Source organism: Branchiostoma belcheri, unplaced genomic scaffold, assembly GCF_001625305.1.
Source record: "Branchiostoma belcheri isolate BF01 breed outbred unplaced genomic scaffold, Haploidv18h27 scaffold98, whole genome shotgun sequence".
Classification (NCBI taxonomy): Eukaryota; Metazoa; Chordata; class Leptocardii; order Amphioxiformes; family Branchiostomatidae; genus Branchiostoma; species Branchiostoma belcheri.
In genome coordinates, this window is record NW_017804664.1 from 200768 (window position 1) to 219396 (window position 18629).

General features: G+C 42.9%; 1 protein-coding gene across 1 annotated transcript in view; it reads right to left on the minus strand.

The window, feature by feature from the left end:
- The window catches only part of LOC109461942, a 40536-nt gene that overhangs the window by 12571 nt on the left and 9336 nt on the right, over nt 1-18629 (minus strand). The window contains 8 exon segments of the mRNA XM_019758421.1: nt 7-718; nt 6539-9332; nt 9662-9768; nt 10197-11038; nt 15235-16056; nt 16093-16919; nt 17282-17388; nt 18440-18546. Coding sequence (XP_019613980.1) covers nt 7-718; nt 6539-9332; nt 9662-9768; nt 10197-11038; nt 15235-16056; nt 16093-16919; nt 17282-17388; nt 18440-18546 — 6318 coding nt within the window.

Sequence of the window (18629 nt, forward strand, 5' to 3'; positions counted from 1 at the left end):
ACTTACTCGTCTTCTTCTTTCCGCCATGTCCTTCCTGACTTTTGCTGCGTGCAGTAAGCGATGTGTGAGGACGGTTTTCCCATGTGGATCGTCACATCGTTCCAGGGCTGTGCTGTACAGGGCTGTAGCCTTGGTCAAGTGCCTGGGCTCCTTTAAGTCTCTTCCTCTCTTAAGGTTCACATCTCCGAGACTTTTGATGGACTCTACTTCCAACAAGTTGTTCCCCTCCACTATTCCTTCTACAAGAACCTTCGTGTAGCCCTCTAAGATGGAGTCCGTATGGCCACCGTTAGCCCATGTCTTATCCAAGTCTTGAAAGATGTCTGAAGTCCTTGCAACAGAATCAATGCTTGTGTTCCTGGTTGATCCAGCTATGGGCGTTTTCTGCCTGAGTTTCTCGGCGAGTTTGACCCTATGTTGGAGAGACTCGCCTTCCCCCGGGTCCTCACACCGGAGCAGCGCGGCCCTGTACAGGTTCAGGCCCCGCTCCAAGTTCCGCGGAGTTTCGGTCTTGTGGAGTCTTCCTTTCTCCACGTTCAAGTCTCCCAGGCTCTTCAGTACCTCCACTTCCTGCAGCCTGTCCATATCAGACATGGCGGCCAGAAGGGCGCGGCCGTACCCCGTCTCGGCCAGGTCATACCTGTTAGCCGCCACAAACCTCCGGCATTGCACGTCTGCAGGGAGAAGGGTCCCCGCAACACGCAGTATGTTGGACATGGTGATCGGGCTGGTAATGATACACAGAACACAAGTCAGTAACGAGGTCTGGAATGCTGTTCTTAAGACATTACATCAAAGGGACTAATAAATGTTGGCACATATTTGATTAGATTATGATAATAGACAAGGAGGTTATTTGTGCGGTAGAACAATTAAAAGGTGCTTCAAATTTTTAAATGCGTGGGGTCGTGTGGCGTAGCGACAGAGTACTCGACTCAGAACCCAGATGTCCCGGGTTCGAGTCCTGACATGCCACCGATCTTGAGCCCTTGGGAAAGGCACTTTACACGACTTTTCTCACTTAGGTCAAGTGAAAATGAGGATTGTCCTGTTCCGTATTTGTCCTCTGCGTTGTTGACGGTATAAGATAATTTGATATAACTTGAGTGTGCCGTCACCATGTCCAGTCATGAAATGTTGGAATAAAAAAGCTTTTAAAATAATCTTTTAAGAAGTGACAAACTACAAATCATCATTAAGGTTATGTAGATATGTGTTGTCTACGTTTTGAGACAGCCAGAATTCAACTGTTAACTTTGCAACAGGCAGATATGGGTGATGCAATCGCGCGGTAAATATTTAACTTCCACAAAAACTGTAGAACATTCGTGCGGGGTCGCAGTGTCACAATGACGTAGTCAATTTGGTAATAGGGCGGTCCTGATTGGATCACATAGACACGTGATCATAGTGCAAAGTCGACCAATCACGCGCTAGTCAGGCGGTAAATATCACACGTCATGTTTACCTTTGACCTCTACTGTTGGTGGCAGCGTCTGGTATAAAATATTGTAAGAAAGATTTCTCTTTCTTTCAAACAACAGTAACAACAACCAATTTGAAGTTATTTAAACTGATGCTTCTTCCTCATTGATTTCTTGCTCATGAACTACACACACTACAATATGTCAGGTGACGTCATGCTTTGCAAAGGCTTTGGTTTGATTGAGAGCTGTACTTTGATCATAACAGTTCAAACAAATGAAATAGTCCCATCACTATGTTCTGGATAGAAGAAACATTACCATTAAGCACTATGGAACAGATATCACGGTGCCAAACCAAATGTTGGTCGGAAATACGTTTGCACACACTTTGTGATCAATAAAAACGTAGCCTGTTATTACTAAATCGTCCCTAGAAAAACAAACATTTGGGGTCTTAATTGCCGATTCGTCACGGAATTCTCCTGGCCTAGACTAGAGATTGTGCAATACTTTCTTCTAACTTGGTCCTGATTGGATCACTCACACACGTGACCATAGCCCAAAGTCGACCAATCACGCGCTAGCAAGACGGGGAATACCACACTAATCTCCAAGCAGATCCTACGGTGGCAAGGCAGTGTCCATTGGCCAGAGGAGAGTCCATTTGCCACCATAGATCTGCTGACACTGAAGCAGGGAGGAAAATTGGTGTTGTTGCCCCCCCTTGTTGACCATTGACTAATCTCCAAGCAGATCCCTTTCGGTGGCTAATGGACACTCCTCTGGCCCATGGACACTACCTTGCCACCGTATGATCTGCTTGGAGATTACGCAATAAGGCCATAAACCGACTTGTTCTGCAAGTGTGCAGTATGTAGCGAGGCATTCCATGGAGATAGCTATGACGGAAAACCTGCTCATTTTGTCCGCGCGACCGTGTACATGACAACATGTCCATTCCTGTGAACATGTGAAGTATGTACAACACAATTTATAACTTACAATGACTCATAAACTTACAATGTCACAAGACTGTTGTATCTGGCCTGTAGAAACTCAAACATTTTCTATTGACTTACAACACACTCAGGTATTATAACGACATTAATCATTAACTCACAGGTCAACAGTGGAACTCCCAATCTTCATTACTAGAACGATGAAACAATGTAAAGTTTGAGACTTTACACTTTCTTACTCTTTATCTACATGTACCAAGTTTTCTTTAGACTTTGTGGCTATTATATGCTATGATAAATTTGTGTATTGACTTTCTCGACTGAGAACTCTGTGAAAACCTACAATATGTCCGAGCCAAACATAGTGGCAAAACTGTTGTGTCTGTCTTATGGAAACTCAAACAGTTTCTATTGACTTACCAAATCAGTCATTAAGTTAACTGAGACAGTCAACAGTGGAAAGTCGCATGTTTACTGAACCTTCAGCTGATATAATATGATAAACAATTAATACCAGAGATATTTTTGACTTGCTTATGCTTTATCTGTACATTGTATGTGTACCAAGTTTCTTTGTAAGATGCTGTGGTCATTAGCTGCTATTGTAACAGTTATAATTATTGTTTTTCTAGGTGCTGCTCTCGATTGATAACTTTGTGAAAACACTTGAGGTAGCATAAGTCATGGGAATCCCCTGAGCATGTCGGATCAAACACAGAGTCACAAGACTGTTTTGTCTGACCCTATGGAAACTCAAACAGTTTCTATTGACTTACCAACATCACTCATTAACTGACAAGTCAACAGTGGAAAGTCCCTGTTCGTAGACCTTCAAGGTGCTAATATGATAAAACAACGTACGCAGGAGACGGTTAAGACTCTACACTTTCTTACGCCTTATCCGCAATTGTATCAAATTTTCTTGTTGAGACTTCATATGTTGTTTTTCTAAGTGTTGTTCTAGACTCTGTGAAAACACTTGGCGACTGGCATGAGTCACGGGGAGTCCCCTCAGCATGTTGTTTTGCAGATTTTTCAGTCCTTACCTTTCCCGATCTTGTCGAATTGCACAGTTATAAATGTTAGTGCCCTCCCAGGCCCACTCCCACCTCAGAGCTGTTTGATGTTATCACAAAACCGGCAGGAAACCTTTCTGTCCCTGCAACCTACTTGTATGACCCCCTCAACCATACTTTTTTCTTGTAAAAAAACAATATTTTGATCTATTTTGCATCTATATACTGTCGTTAGATTAATAGTAAGAGCATGTTAAGTTTAGACCATACATACATTTGTACAACGGTTTTTTTCTCAACAGTAAGGTTAAGGTTTTGCTGAATGGATTTGAGTATACAGACAGCCGTACTCACCTGTTTAGTCTTGTCAGTGTTGTGTTATCCTCGTTTCCGCTAAGAGTAGAGAACAGCGGGTCTGTCCGTGAAAACGTGAGTTTCACCTGTAGGTTGGAGGTAAGACTGACGCTCCCAGCTCGCCTCTCGCACCTGCGGAAGTCCCCAGGTGTGACCTTACCTTTTGTACCGCGCGGGGGCGTCTGGGAAGGGGGATTCTACAAACTAAATTTCGGCAAAAGGGTGACGTATTCGCTAAGCTTAGTCTGGAAATCAGACTGTTGGCAGGATCTGTCCCAGTGCAATGGGCGTACTTTAAGTCTAGAGATATGCCTCGTAAAACCAAATGTAAAAAGCCTGTTTATGTGAGAGGCGGTGAAGCTTGTCCTAGAATGGGCACATTATTCGACAATAACTGATCTTAACGTTTCTGCCACGTAAATTTTGGTATTTCTTAATTTCATTATAAACAAATTGGTATTTCATAATTTCAATGGAAGACGAGCGGTTCTGCAAACTGTGCTTTGTTTGCTACACTCTTAACGAGGAAGATGATACATTTTTGTTATTTTGTCGCTAAGTTGTCCCACTGTTGTGTTCTAGCGAACCGTCGGTCGTGTGAGTCGGCCATGTTGTCCTTGATGACAAGTCAATCAATCAATCAATCAATCAATCAATCAATCAATCAATCAATCAACCAATCAATCAATCAATCAATCAAAGTTTATTGTGGAACAATTGCATCGGGTACACTGTATGGCAAATAACACTTAATTACTATAAACTATTTCTACTAGCGTATTAATCTAACCTTATCATTCAATACATGCACGTGTTATGATGGAATACTACGTATACATTTCACATTGTTATGACACTGTTTCTCTTGTGTATAGCATTATTTAAGTCCTACCCGGGCCGCGATAACGTTCGATAACGGGTTCCGGACCGGTCCGTACTTTACAGTTCCGCCCTAACCGCGTGCGCCGCTTTCGAAAATTCGAATACAGAATTCGGACGTTGGAATTGATATCGTTGCATTTTTTTTAATTCAGGGACGCCAAACTTGGGCTCATTTTGCATTAAAAGGAGTTTTTTCTTGGGTGGGTATGACATAAATAAAATACAACACGGTGTATTCCGCATCGCCCTCGGTCCCGGCCCTCCCCTTTCGGCCGTCGGGCGATCCGACCGCACCTCGGGCGATACGGAATACCCCTGTTGTATTCTAAATGTATATTCTTGTCTTTCTTATGTGATTTCCTCTCTCTCCGAGTATTTTGGCAGAATTACAGACGCTGAAAAACTAAGAATTGGAAAATGTTCAGGTTTATTATTGCCTGAAGTGATGATCAAGTTCAAATTTAGGTTTTCTTTTACTGATGCACATAACAGAAGAAGAAGGACTTTATTGCGCAACAGATGTAGCGGGTACAACGTATGGCAAAATATACATACATAATTGGTGATGCTAATATGCATACATACAATTAGTGATGCTAAAAATATCAGTTCTACTCACTGTACTAAGAATCTGGTCTACTTTATAAACAATGTATAACAATAAAGAGACACTAATTATACTGATCCAACATGACACATGTACAAATAATCCTGTTACCGACAGAAAGCGATATATTTATGCATTCATTAATTTATTTGTTTGGCACGCACACATAGCCAGGGCTGCCCAACTAGCCTGTGGCTATTGTAAAGGGCTAGCCCCGCTGACGAAGACATGTAAATCATGTGTCTCATTTGTCATGTTTAATGACTGTTCTTGCTAGTTGGCCGCCTCTAGGTAATCATCAAGGCGATACGAGCCAGAATCAGCGCCTGAAGTGTCTTTGCAACGTCAGGATGTTCAGTGTCCTCACCATGGATACTCCGCCACATCTGCAGTGCCTGTTCAAAATAGCTGACAGCCTTTCTGTAATCACCAAGGGCCCAACACATGACACCCAAGTTGTTAAGTGACGAGGGGATGTCAGGATGTTCAGTGTTCTCACCATGGATACTCCGACTCATCTGTAGTGCCTGTTCAAAATAGCTGACAGCCTTTCTGTAATCACCAAGGATCCCACATATGGCACCCAAGTTGTGAAGTGACATGGCGATGTCAGGATGTTCAGTGTCCTCACCATGGATACTTCGCCACATCTGTAGTGCCTGTTCATGATAGCTGACGGCTTTTCTGTAATCACCAAGTTTACTCCAGGCGTTACCCAAGTTGTTAAGTGAGTCGGCGATGTCAGGATGTTCAGTGCTCTCACCATGGATACTCCGCCTCATCTGTAGAGCTTGTTCGTGATAGCTGACAGCCTTTCTGTAATCACCAAGGGCCCAACACATGACACCCAAGTTGTTAAGTGACTTGGCGATGTCAGGATGTTCAGTGTTCTCACCATGGATACTCCGAATCATCTGTAGTGACTGTTCAAAATAGCTGACAGCCTTTCTGTAATCACCAAGGATCCCACATATGGCACCCAAGTTGTGAAGTGACATGGCGATGTCAGGATGTTCAGTGTCCTCACCATGGATACTTCGCCACATCTGTAGTGCCTGTTCATGATTGCTGACGGCTTTTCTGTAATCACCAAGTTTACTCCAGGCGTTACCCAAGTTGTTAAGTGAGTCGGCGATGTCAGGATGTTCAGTGCCCTCACCATGGATACTCCGCCTCATCTGTAGAGCTTGTTCGTGATAGCTGACGGCCTTTCTGTAATCACCAAGGTTCCTGCAGGCGTTACCCAAGTTGTTAAGTGACGTGGCAATGTCAGGATGTTCAGTGTTCTCAACATGGATACTCCGCCACATCTGTAGTGCCTGTTCATGATAGCTGACGGCCTTTCTGTAATCACCAAGGTCACTCCAGGCGTTAGCCAAGTTGTTAAGTGACTTGGCGATGTCAGGATGTTCAGTGTTCTCACCATGGATACTCCGCAACATCTGTAGTGACTGTTCATGATAGCTGACAGCCTTTTTGTGATCACCAAGGTCACCCCAGGCGTTAGCCAAGTTGTTAAGTGACGCGGCGATGACAGGATGTTCAGTGTTCTCACCATGGATACTCCGCAACATCTGTAGTGACTGTTCATGATAGCTGACAGCCTTTCTGTGATCACCAAGGTCACCCCAGGCGTTAGCCAAGTTGTTAAGTGACGCGGCGATGACAGGATGTTCAGTGTTCTCACCATGGATACTCCGCAACATCTGTAGTGACTGTTCATGATAGCTGACAGCCTTTCTGTGATCACCAAGGTCACCCCAGGCGTTAGCCAAGTTGTTAAGTGACGCGGCGATGACAGGATGTTCAGTGTTCTCACCATGGATACTCCGCAACATCTGTAGTGACTGTTCATGATAGCTGACAGCCTTTCTGTGATCACCAAGGACACTCCAAGCGTTAGCCAAGTTGTTAAGTGACGTGGCGATGTCAGGATGTTCAGTGTCTTCACCATGGATACTCCGCATCATCTGTAGTGACTGTTCATGATAGCTGACAGCCTTTCTGTGATCACCAAGGTGACCCCAGGCGGCACCCAAGTTGTTTAATAACCTGGTGATGTCGGGATGTTCAGTGTCTTCACCATAGATACTCCGCAACATCTGTAGTGTCTGTTCATAGTAGCTGACGGCCTTTCTGTGATCACCAAGGTCACTCCAGGCGCTACCCAAGTTGTTAAGTGACGTGGCGATGTCAGGATGTTCAGTGTCTTCACCATGGATACTCCGCAACATCTGCAGTGACTGTTCATGATAGCTGACGGCCTTTCTGTGATCACCAAGGTTTCTCCAGGCGGCACCCAAGTTGTTAAGTGACGCGGTGATGTCAGAATGTTCAGTGGCCTCACCATAGATACTCCGCCTCATTTGTAGTGACTGTTCATAATAGCTGACGGCCTTTCTGTGATCACCAAGGAGACTCCAGGCGGCACCCAAGCTGTTGAGTGACATGACGATGTCAGGATGTGGTGTTCCCTCGCCGTGTTTAGAAACCTCATCCTGTAGTGACACTTCCATGCATGATATTACCTTTTTGTACTCACACAGACTGTTATATACGGCTGCTTGTAAGTTTGGTGAGTTGTCAAACAGAACAGGAGGTTCTACCGTCGATGCGTGAATTTTGACAAGTTGTGGAAGAAAAACCTTCAATGGCATTGCTGTGCTATGGTACCTCATCAGCTGTTTTGTATTTGAGAAGTAAAACACTTTCTTTAACTTCTCCCCCATATCCGTATTAGCAGACATGGACGATAAGGCTGACATGTTCTCCACCTGTCCACGGTTGTTCATGTATGTCCGCAGCCTCAGTTCTGCTGAGATGCTGACCAGCACCATCAAGTGATGCGCGTTCTCACTGTTGATGACTCCTTTCTTGTGCATTTTCTTAATAGTCTCCCATATTGTGGTGGGTTGTATACCATAGAACAGTGCCCAACACGACACTGCAAGGGTCGAAAATCGGTAGATGTCTTTCTTCACATCTAGCAGTCTCGATGTTGGATCTTCTAGTCTAAACGTTTTGACATTTGTTTTTTCATTCATTATAGCCATTGCCTGTAACACAGATAACACCTTATCACTACTCTGTAGTAGCTGAATCCACATGGCGGAATACACATCGACAAAGTCCTGGTCTCCTGTGATCAAACACACATTCCCCAATATGGTGGCGAGATGGTAGCCTTTGTTTGAATGGAAAGTCGGGTCGTCTTGCATGATTTTGTCCAAGTAACGCTGCAAATCTGCTATTAAAACCTTTGTCATCTCGATTGGTGTGTGAATAAGTTCAGCTGCTTCACCCCTGCCCAGTGGAGTCTTGCATGCATGCGGCATGGCTCCGTCAAACGCGAACCCGCGCGGCGTTACAGAGTCGTAGAACCAGTTGTCCCGTGGGTCTTTGGAGGAGAAATCATTGAGCGACTTGATCGCCATGGCCGGGAGGATGGTTTCTCCCAGGTTGATGACTTTGAGATGCAGATAATGAGTGAGGTTGCGGAAATACTTGACGTTACTCTCTGTTTCCTCCTCTATCAGGATAGCGAACTCCAGATCAGAGTACGGTGTTACTAACCATGTGGCCTGTGAACCCAGGCCTATCATGGCGTACTTACAGGGAGGGGGACCCATTACCTCCATGCATTCATCTACAAGGCCAGATATGAACGTTTTTCTCTGTTCAACAATTGTTGTTTGGAGTAATGTTATGATCGCTTCCGCTCTCTGCTTCTCCACTTCTCTTATCTCTGGATCATCGTCATCAAGACTATAAGGATCGATCTCCTGCTCGATTTTTTCGAGTTCATCTTTCACTTGTTCTCGACTTTCCGTCAACGACATTTTGTGTTTCTCTGAGTCACTTTTGTCAATTACATGTTCGATCCCCAGCACGTGCTCAACAAATAACTGGCTAACTTGTAGGATTGTTTGTTTGATGCCTTCTCTGTCTTCTGTCCTTGCTCTGACCAGTGCGGCATTACGGAGTGCTGCAGCCTTGGTGAAGTCACTTCCGTCTTTCGACTTCTTTCCTCTTTCCAGGTAGACGTCGCTTAACCTGCACAGGGGCTCCGCCTCTTTCACGTATTGTTCTGTATTTGGTCCTAAGGAAACAACTATTTTAAATTATATAAACAAGATACTTGACTAGATTTTGTATTACTCGCTCATACCATGTATATCAAAGCGCACAAATATAAATTAGTAAGAAGTCTTCAAAGTGGTTTGTGTACGTTTTAGCACATCTCATAAGACATACAGAGGTCAATACTGTAATATTTTGTCTCTGGTTCATTGCAATGAAGCAACATTTTAAAAATGGTTCTATGAATCATACTTAAAGAAAAATATGCAAACGCACATTGGTATGCTTCAATCAGATTCTCAATTATTTGTGTTCCGACTTTTTTTTGTTACGTACGTTTCACATGGACGGCCCTGAGCGCAGCTGCAAAGTGCTTCTCTGCCGTGTCCAGGTCTCCAGTCTGCAGGGCTCTGCAGCCCTCCTGCAGCTGTTCTCTGTACACCCTAAAGCAAAGCGATCATTTAATACATACTTGCCGTAGAGTGAGAAATAATTGACGCAGTACTTAAGCATTGCCGAGGCGGATTTCGATGCATTCATTTCAGATTTCTGCATGACACTGTGTTTTTTTGCGCTGCATAGAGATGGTTTACAAGTACTTTATCGAGGTGAAGCGTTTAGACTAATGTCCTTAATGTTGTATTGAACCACACCTTAACGTAATTCAAAACATGGGTAAGTTAGTTTTACAAAAGACAGGAAAACTAATTTGATGTAACTTACCTGGAATTGTCTTCTGTAGGGATGCCATGACCTTCAGAAATAGTCGAAGTGACCTTGTTAGGTCCAGTTGGCAGCCACCTGTTTGTGCTTTTGCCCCTCATTAGCAACTAAAAGTAACATTTAAAGCAACCTCAATGTCTGAACTGACAATTGACCAAACTTTAATTTAACAATAGATTCAGAATTAGAAGTCTTAGCATCAGAAAGAATCTGATGAACATTTTGGCAACGGCACCAAAACACAAAATGTAAAACACTTACTCGTGTTCTTCTGTCCGCCATGTCTCTCCTGACTTTTGCTGCGTGCAGTAAGCGATGTGTGAGGACGGTTTTCCCATGTGGATCGTCACATCGCTCCAGGGCTGTGCTGTACAGGGCTGTAGCCTTGGTCAAGTGTCTGGGCTCCTTTAAGTCTCTTCCTCTCTTAAGGTTCACGTCTCCGAGACTTTTCATGGACTCTACTTCCAACAGATTGTTCTCCTGCACTATTCCTTCTACAAGAACCTTCGTGTAGCCCCCTATGATGGAATCCGTATAGCCACCGTTCGCCCGTTTCCTGTCCAAGTCTTGAAAGATTTCTGAAGTCCTCCCAACAGAATCAATGCTTGTGTTCCTGGTTGATCCAGCTATGGGCGTTTTCTGCCTGAGTTTCTCGGCGAGTTTGACCCTATGTTGGAGAGACTCGCCTTCCCCCGGGTCCTCACACCGGAGCAGCGCGGCCCTGTACAGGTTCAGGCCCCGCTCCAAGTTCCGCGGAGCTTCGGTCTTGTGGAGTCTCCCTTTCTCCACGTTCAAGTCTCCCAGGCTCTTCAGTACCTCCACTTCCTGCAGCCTGTCCATATCAGACATGGCGGCCAGAAGGGCGCGGCCGTACCCCGTCTCGGCCAGGTCATACCTGTTAGCCGCCAAACCTCCGGCATTGCACGTCTGCAGGGAGAAGGGTCCCCGCAACACGCAGCATGTTGTTCTGTAGACATTATATGAAAGGGACTAATAAATGGTGGCACATATTTGATTAGATTATGATAATAGACAGGGAGATTATTTGTGCGGTAGAACAATTAAAAGGGGTAGTGTGGCGTAGCGGCAGAGTGCTCGACTCGGAACCTAGAGGTCCCAGGTTCGAGTCCTGACATGCCACCGATCTTGTGCTCTTGGGGAAGGCACTTAGCACGACTTTACTCTCTTCGCTCAGGTGAAAATGAGTATCGTATTGTCCCGTGTTGGTGGCGGCATTAATATAAGTTTGAAAAACTTAAGTGGAAATTATTAAAAAAATTAAAAGGTGCTTCAATTTTTTAAAGAATCTTTTAAGAAGTGAGAAACCACAAACCATTAAGGTTATGTAGATATGTGTCGTCTACCTTTTGAGGCAGCCAGATTTCAACTGTGAACTTTGCAGCAGGCAGATATGGGTGATGCAATCGCGCGGTAAATATTTAACTTCCACAAAAACTGTAGAACATTCGTGCGGGGTCGCGGTGTCACAATGATGTATTGGTAATAGGACAGTCCTGATTGGATCACATAGACACGTGATCATAGTCCAAAGTCGACCAATCACGCGCTAGTCAGGAGGTAAATATCACACGTCATGTTTACCTTTGACCTCTGCTGTTGGTGGCGTCTGGCATAAAATATCTTACCAAAGATTGTCTCTTTCTTTCAAACAACAGTAACAACCGATTTGAAGTTATTTAAACTTAAAAGCTTCTTCCTCATCTACTTCTTGCTCATGAACTACAAACACTACAATATGTCAGGTGACGTCATGCTTTGCAAAGTGTTTGGTCTGACTGTTAGCTGTACTTTGATCATAACAGTTCAAACAGATAAATAGTTCCATCACTATGTTCTGGATAGGGGAAACTTTGCCATTGAGCATTATGGCACATATGCCACGGCACTAAACCACAAGTTAGTCGGAAATACCTTTGCATATACATTGTGATCAATAAAAACTTAGCCTGTTATAATTAAATCGTCCTTAGAAAAACAAATATTTGGGGCCTTAATTAGCGATTCGTAACGGAATTCCCCTGGCCTAGACTAGAGACTGATTGTGCAATACCTTCTTCTAACTTGGTCCTGATTGGATCACACAGACACGTGACCATAGTCCAAAGGCAATCAATCACGTGCCAGCAAGACGGGGAATATCACACGTCACATCCCTGTAGACTGTTCCTGCCCCCCGTGGTTTAGACACCCTACAACCTACGCCGCCGTACGGAAAACCACCACTCAGCAGATCAAATAGACACAAAAACTCTTTCATACCCAGAACTCTTTCGTCAATGTAAAGCCCGCGAAATCTTTGTGCTTGTGTTGTATATTTTATGTTGAGAGATTTTAACAATATCGGAAATTCGCTGTTTAAACTAATGGTATTTTAAATGTAATGTTTTATGAATGAAATGTAAAATCAACCCAATTTAGTCTTGTCAAAGACTACAAAGTTGATTGCTTAATAAAGTTTACAAGACTGTTGTGTCTGGCCTGTAGAAACTCAAACAGTTTCTATTGACTTACAACACAAGTATGATAACCTGTGGAAAGTCCCGATCTTTATTATTGGTAGAATAAAACAATGTAATGTTTGAAACTCTACAATTTCTTACTCTTTATCTGCATGTACCAAGTTTTCTTGTTTAGACTTTGTGGCTATTAGATAATATAATAAATTTCTCGACTCTGTGAAAACTCTTGACGATTGGCACGTCGACGTCTGATCAAAACAGAATCGCAAAACTGTTGTGTCTGCCTTATGGAAACTCAAACAGTTTCTATTGACTTACCAACAGTACTAATTAACTGACAAGTCAACAGTGGAAAGTCCCATGTTTGTTGAAATTCAAGCTGGTATAGTATAACAAACAATAATTACCAGAGATGTTTTGACTTTCCTATATGCTTTATCTGCACATTGTACGTGTACCAAATTTCTTCCTAAGACATTGTGGTCATTAGCTGCTATTGTAACAGTAATAATTATTGTTTATCTAGGTGTTGTTCTCGATTGAGAACTTTAAGAAAACACTTGAGGTAGCATAAGTCATGGGAATCCCCTGAGCATGTTGGATCAAACACAGAGTCACAAGACTGTTATGTCTGACCTATGGAAACTCAAACAGTTTCTATTGACTTTCCAGCAGTACTCATTAACTGACAAGTCAACAGTGGAAAGTCCCTGTTCGTAGACCTTCAAGGTGCTAATATGATAAAACAACGTACGCAGGAGATGCATAAGACTCTACACTTCCTTACACCTTATCCGCAATTGTACCAAATTTTCTTGCTGAGACATTAGAATAGATGTTTTTTGTCTAAGTGTTGTTCTCGACTCTGTGAAAACACTTGGCGACTGGCATGAGTCATGGGGAATCACCTCAGCATGTTGTTTTGCAGATTTTTCAGTCCATACCTTTCCCGATCTTGCTGAATTGCACAGTTATAAATGTTAGTGCCTTCCCAGGCCCACCCCCACCTCAGAGCTGTTTTATGTTATCATAAAACTGGCAGGAAAACTTTCTGTCCCTACAACCTACATGTATGACCCCCTCAACCATACTTTTTTCTTGTACAAAACACTATTTTGATCTATTTTGCATCTATATACTGTCGTTAGATTAATAATAACATCACGTTAAGTCTAGACCATGCTATACCTACATTTGCTTTTCTTAACAGTAAGCTAAAGGTGTTGCTGAATGTGTTCGAGTATACGGACAGCCGTACTCACCTGTTTAGTCTGGTCAATGCTGTGTTATCCTCGTTTCCGGTAAGAGAAGACAACAGCGGGTCTGTCCGTAAAAACGTGAGTTTCACCTTTAGGTTGGAGGTAAGACTGACGCTCCCAGCTCGCCTCTCGCACCTGCGGAAGTCCCCAGGTGTGACCTCACCTTTTGTACCGCGCGGGGGCGTCTGGGAAGGGGGCTTTCACGAACTATTTTTGGGCTGAAGGGTGACGTATTCGTTTATGTAAATGTTTTAAGGGGGTTTGTCTCATTGATTATGGAAATTAGGTCATAATTAACGTAATCTAGTTTAATTTATTGTTTTCTAAACTCAAATTACAATATTTTGCTTGTGAAATTCCTATCCTTTGATTCAACATGTCCTTATTAATCATGAAAAATACCTCTATATTAACATAATATATTTACTCTATTTACAGCAACTATTCTATATGGTGATTTGTAGAAGTGTGACACAGATTTAAAACTGTTCAGCTTGTGTAATTTATTTAGAATAATTGTATCTGTTTATATCATATATTTTTTAGAATAATTGGATGTGTTTATATTATACATTTTTTTAGAATAATTGTATCTGTTTATATGTGTAACCTTACTTGTTGTCCCGAATGGTGTACCTGTTACGGTATATATGTAACGTTACTTGTTGTATGTTGACCTACGTTTATCAACCTTTGCTGCCTGTAAGTCTGTGTAATGTGTTGTTTGCATTTAAAATGAATAAACATAATACATAGTGATGTTAACCTTACACATGTCACAAGGTATAAAATTCCCTTTATTCATATAAGAAATCACAGATTTGTCGCAGGCCGAGAATACAATACTCGAACCCTTACCAACTGTCTGCTCCTCCTGTCACGAGTCTCTAGTCTTGAATCTTTCTTGTCTGTTTCGCCCAGTCTCTTTATTCTGTATTGTCTTGTTGTTTGTTTCCTGTCTCTTTATTCTATATTGTTTCTTTGTTATCTTGAATGTATGGCTGTTTAATTTTATAAAGGGACCGGGGGGTTAAGAATCGTGAGCAGTTTTGACCGTGTCAGTATTTTATTGCCTCGCTAAAGATTATGCAATATCATCAATTGAATTTTATTTCATATGCAAATGCCATCATATAGTTTCATTATGATTAACTCTCGACCACGTTTCTAGTGACTATTCTTTATAGTTGGTGGCTTCTCTGTAATATCTACGAGCCAGACTCAGCCCCTTTAGTGTCTTTGCAACATCAGGATGTTCAGTGTTCTCACCATGGATACTCCGCCACATCTGTAGTGCCTGTTCATAATAGTTGACGGCCTTTCTGTGATCACCAAGGTGATGCCAGGCGATACCCAAGTTGTTAAGTGACACGGCGATGTCAGGATGTTCATTGTCCTCACCATGGATACGCCGGAACATCTGTAGTGTCTGTTCATAATAGCTGACGGCCTTTCTGTGATCACCAATGTCTCTCCAGGCACCACCCAAGAGGTTGAGTGACTTGGCGATGTCAGGATGTGCTGTTCCCTCGCCGTATTTAGCAACGGCATCCTGTAGTGCCACTTCCATGCATGACTTCATCTTTTCGTACTCACACAGACTGTGATATACCTCTGCTTGTAACTTTGGTGAGTTGTCAAACAGAACAGGAGGTTCTACCGTCGATTGGTATATTTTGATAAGTTGTGGAATAAAGGCCTTTAATGGTGTTGCTGTGTAATGGTACCTCATCAGCTGTTTTGTATTTGAGAAGTAAAACACTTTCTCCAACTTCTCCCCCATATCTGTGTTATCAGACATGGACGATAAGGCTGACATGTTCTCCACCTGTCCATGGTTGTTCATGTATGTCCGCAGCCTCAGTTCTGCTGAGATGCTGACCAGCACCATCAAGTGATGCGCGTTCTCACTGTTGATGACTCCTTTCTTGTTCATCTTCTGAATAGTCTCCCATATTGTGGAGGGTTGTATACCACAAAGTAGCGCCCAACACGACACTGCAAGGGTCGAAAATCGATAGATTTCTTTCTTCACATCTAGCAGTCTAGATGTTAGTTCTCCGACTGAAAATGTTTGAACATTTGTTTTTTCAGTCAGTATGCTCCATGCCTGTACCAAAGATACCACCCTACTTTGTAGTAGCTGAGGCCACACCCCCGAATACACATTGACCAAGTCCTGGTCTCCTGTGATCAAACACACATTCCCCAAGATGCTGGCGAGATGGTAGCCTTTGTTTAAAGGGAAATTCAGGTTGTCTTGAATGATCTGCTTTGAGTAACGCAGTAAGTCTTTCAATAAAACCTTCGTCATCTCACTCGGTGTGTGAATAAGTTCAGCTGTTTCACCCCTGCCCAGTGGAGTCTTGCATGCATGCGGCATGGCTCCGTCGAACGCGAACCCGCGCGGCGTTACAGAGTCGTAGAACCAGCTGTCCTGTGGGTCTTTAGAAAAATCATTGAGGGACTTGATCGCCATGGCCGGGAGGATGGTTTCTCCCAGGTTGATGACTTTGAGATGCAGATAGTGAGTGAGGTTGCGAAAATACTGGACGTTACTCTCTGTTTCCTCCTCTATCAGGATGGCGAACTCCAGATCAGAGTACGGGGTTACTAACCCTGTGGCCTGTGAACCCAGGCCTATCATGGCGTACTTACAGGGAGGGGGGCCCATTACCTCCATACATTCATCTACAAGGCCAGATATTAACGTTTTTCTCTGTTCAACAATTGTTGTTTTGAACAATGTAAAGATTGCTTCCGCTCTCTGCTTCTCCACTTCTCTTATCTCTGGATCATCGTCATCAAGACTATAAGGATCGATCTCCTGCTCGATTTGTTTCAGCTTGTCTTCTACAAGCTCTCGGTCTTTCTTCAGTATTGATTTGTGTTTCTCCGAGTCACCGGTGTTCACTACTTGCTCTATCCCCAGCACGTGCTTAACAAATAACTGGCTAACTTGTAGAATTGTTTGTTTGATGCTTTCTCTGTCTTCTGTCCTTGCTCTGACCAGTGCGGCATTACGGAGTGCTGCAGCCTTGGTGAAGTCACTTCCGTCTTTCGACGTCTTTCCCTTTTCCAGGTAGACATCGCTTAACCTGCACAGGGGCTCCGCCTCTTTAATGTATTGGTCTTTTTTCGGTTCTAAGGCATCAACAATTTTATGTTATAAAGACAATTGACTACATATTTACTTATAGCTAATATCTTAAGTCGCATAAATAGAAATTAGAAGTCTTCAAACTCATGGTTTTTGTACTTTTTTCAACACTCTCAAAATTCTCTTTCATCTACCTTTAGTACGTTGTATATTTTATCACTGAATAAAAGCTTGGATATGTTGATGTGATTCTTTTTCTCTGGGTTATTGTGATTAAGAAATATTAGAATTACGATATGAATCATACTTTAACATCAAGACATTAAAACACAATGCTATACTTTTATAAAATTAGATTTGCGAATAAAGTGTTTCGACTTTTTTATGTACGTACGTTTCACATGGACGGCCCTGAGCGCAGCTGCAAAGTGCTTCTCTGCCGTGTACAGGTCTCCTGTCTGCAGGGCCCTGCAACCCTTTTGTAACTGTTCTCTGTACACCCTGCAACATTGGATCATGTAATACATATTTGCTGTATAATCAGAAATAAATGACGTTGAATATCAGCATTGGCGGGACAGTTATTACTCCGTGAAGGAGGTCAGGACCTCCGGACGGAGTGTTGTGAAGAGCCGTTTTTTTCGTGTTCGCAGTCAAAACACTGGGTTCTCTTTGTGTAATCGGCATGCAATTTTATACGCCGTCTGCGGGCATGCCCGTGTTGATGCACGAATGTGTATTTTTGCCGTTGCTGCTTTCGCGGTCAATGTAATATTGTAGATGCACCCCTACAATTATGAGGCAAATTGGAATGGTCCAGAAAAACCAGTAGTTTGGAATAGCGGTGGGGGTAGGGGTGTGTGTGGAACTTCAGGCTGATGTGGTGAGGGCCGATAAGTGGTACCACGGCAGTAACACTCGCGGTGCTGGCCGCAACTGTTGCTGGAATTTGCCAGTCGCGCTTAATAAGTAACAGGCACGGTAAGACGGTGGGGCTGTCTCTGTTACTAGTGACACGACCATTATAGACCATGATAGTCCGATCTTTATGTGAATGCAATGATTGTGTGTGTGTAATTAAAATGAACTTCGAACTTGAAGCACAGTATCTTTACACGCCCTGAGAGCAGTAATGGATTTAGGTCTTTTTATGTTTTATGGTTGTGACGCGCCCTCATTGTATTAACCATTATGTCTGCACAGTAGGTCTGGCGTTGACGCTTGGGATTATTTTTGTTGCAAAATATAAAACTTCACGGAGGATTGTCACCTATGGCTTCTTGTTGATGTCAGTTTTGTGTTCTTCTCTTATTCTGTTTTGTAGTACATTTTGAATGGAATAAAGTGATTTAATAGAAAGAGTAGTTTACCGCTCTGATTAAATATGAAACATTTTGCTAACAAAATTAACAGATTATCGATTTGCATTGTGTTCTTTGTGCTGCGTCATGGGAGAGGAGTTACAAATCACTTTACTGAAAGTCCTGGACATTAAAACACAGGTGAAACTCTACTGAATAAAATACATGAAAACTCGATTGACGTCACTCACCTTGCATCATCTACTGTAGGGAGGCCATGACCTTGAGGAATCGTCGAGGTGACCTTGGCAGGTCCCGTTGGAAGCCTCTTGTTTGTCTTTTTGTCCCTTGGAATCATCTGAAAAGTAACAATTGAAGCAACCGTGATATCTGAGAATGTTTATAGATGATAACAATCGACTACAATATATATATATATAT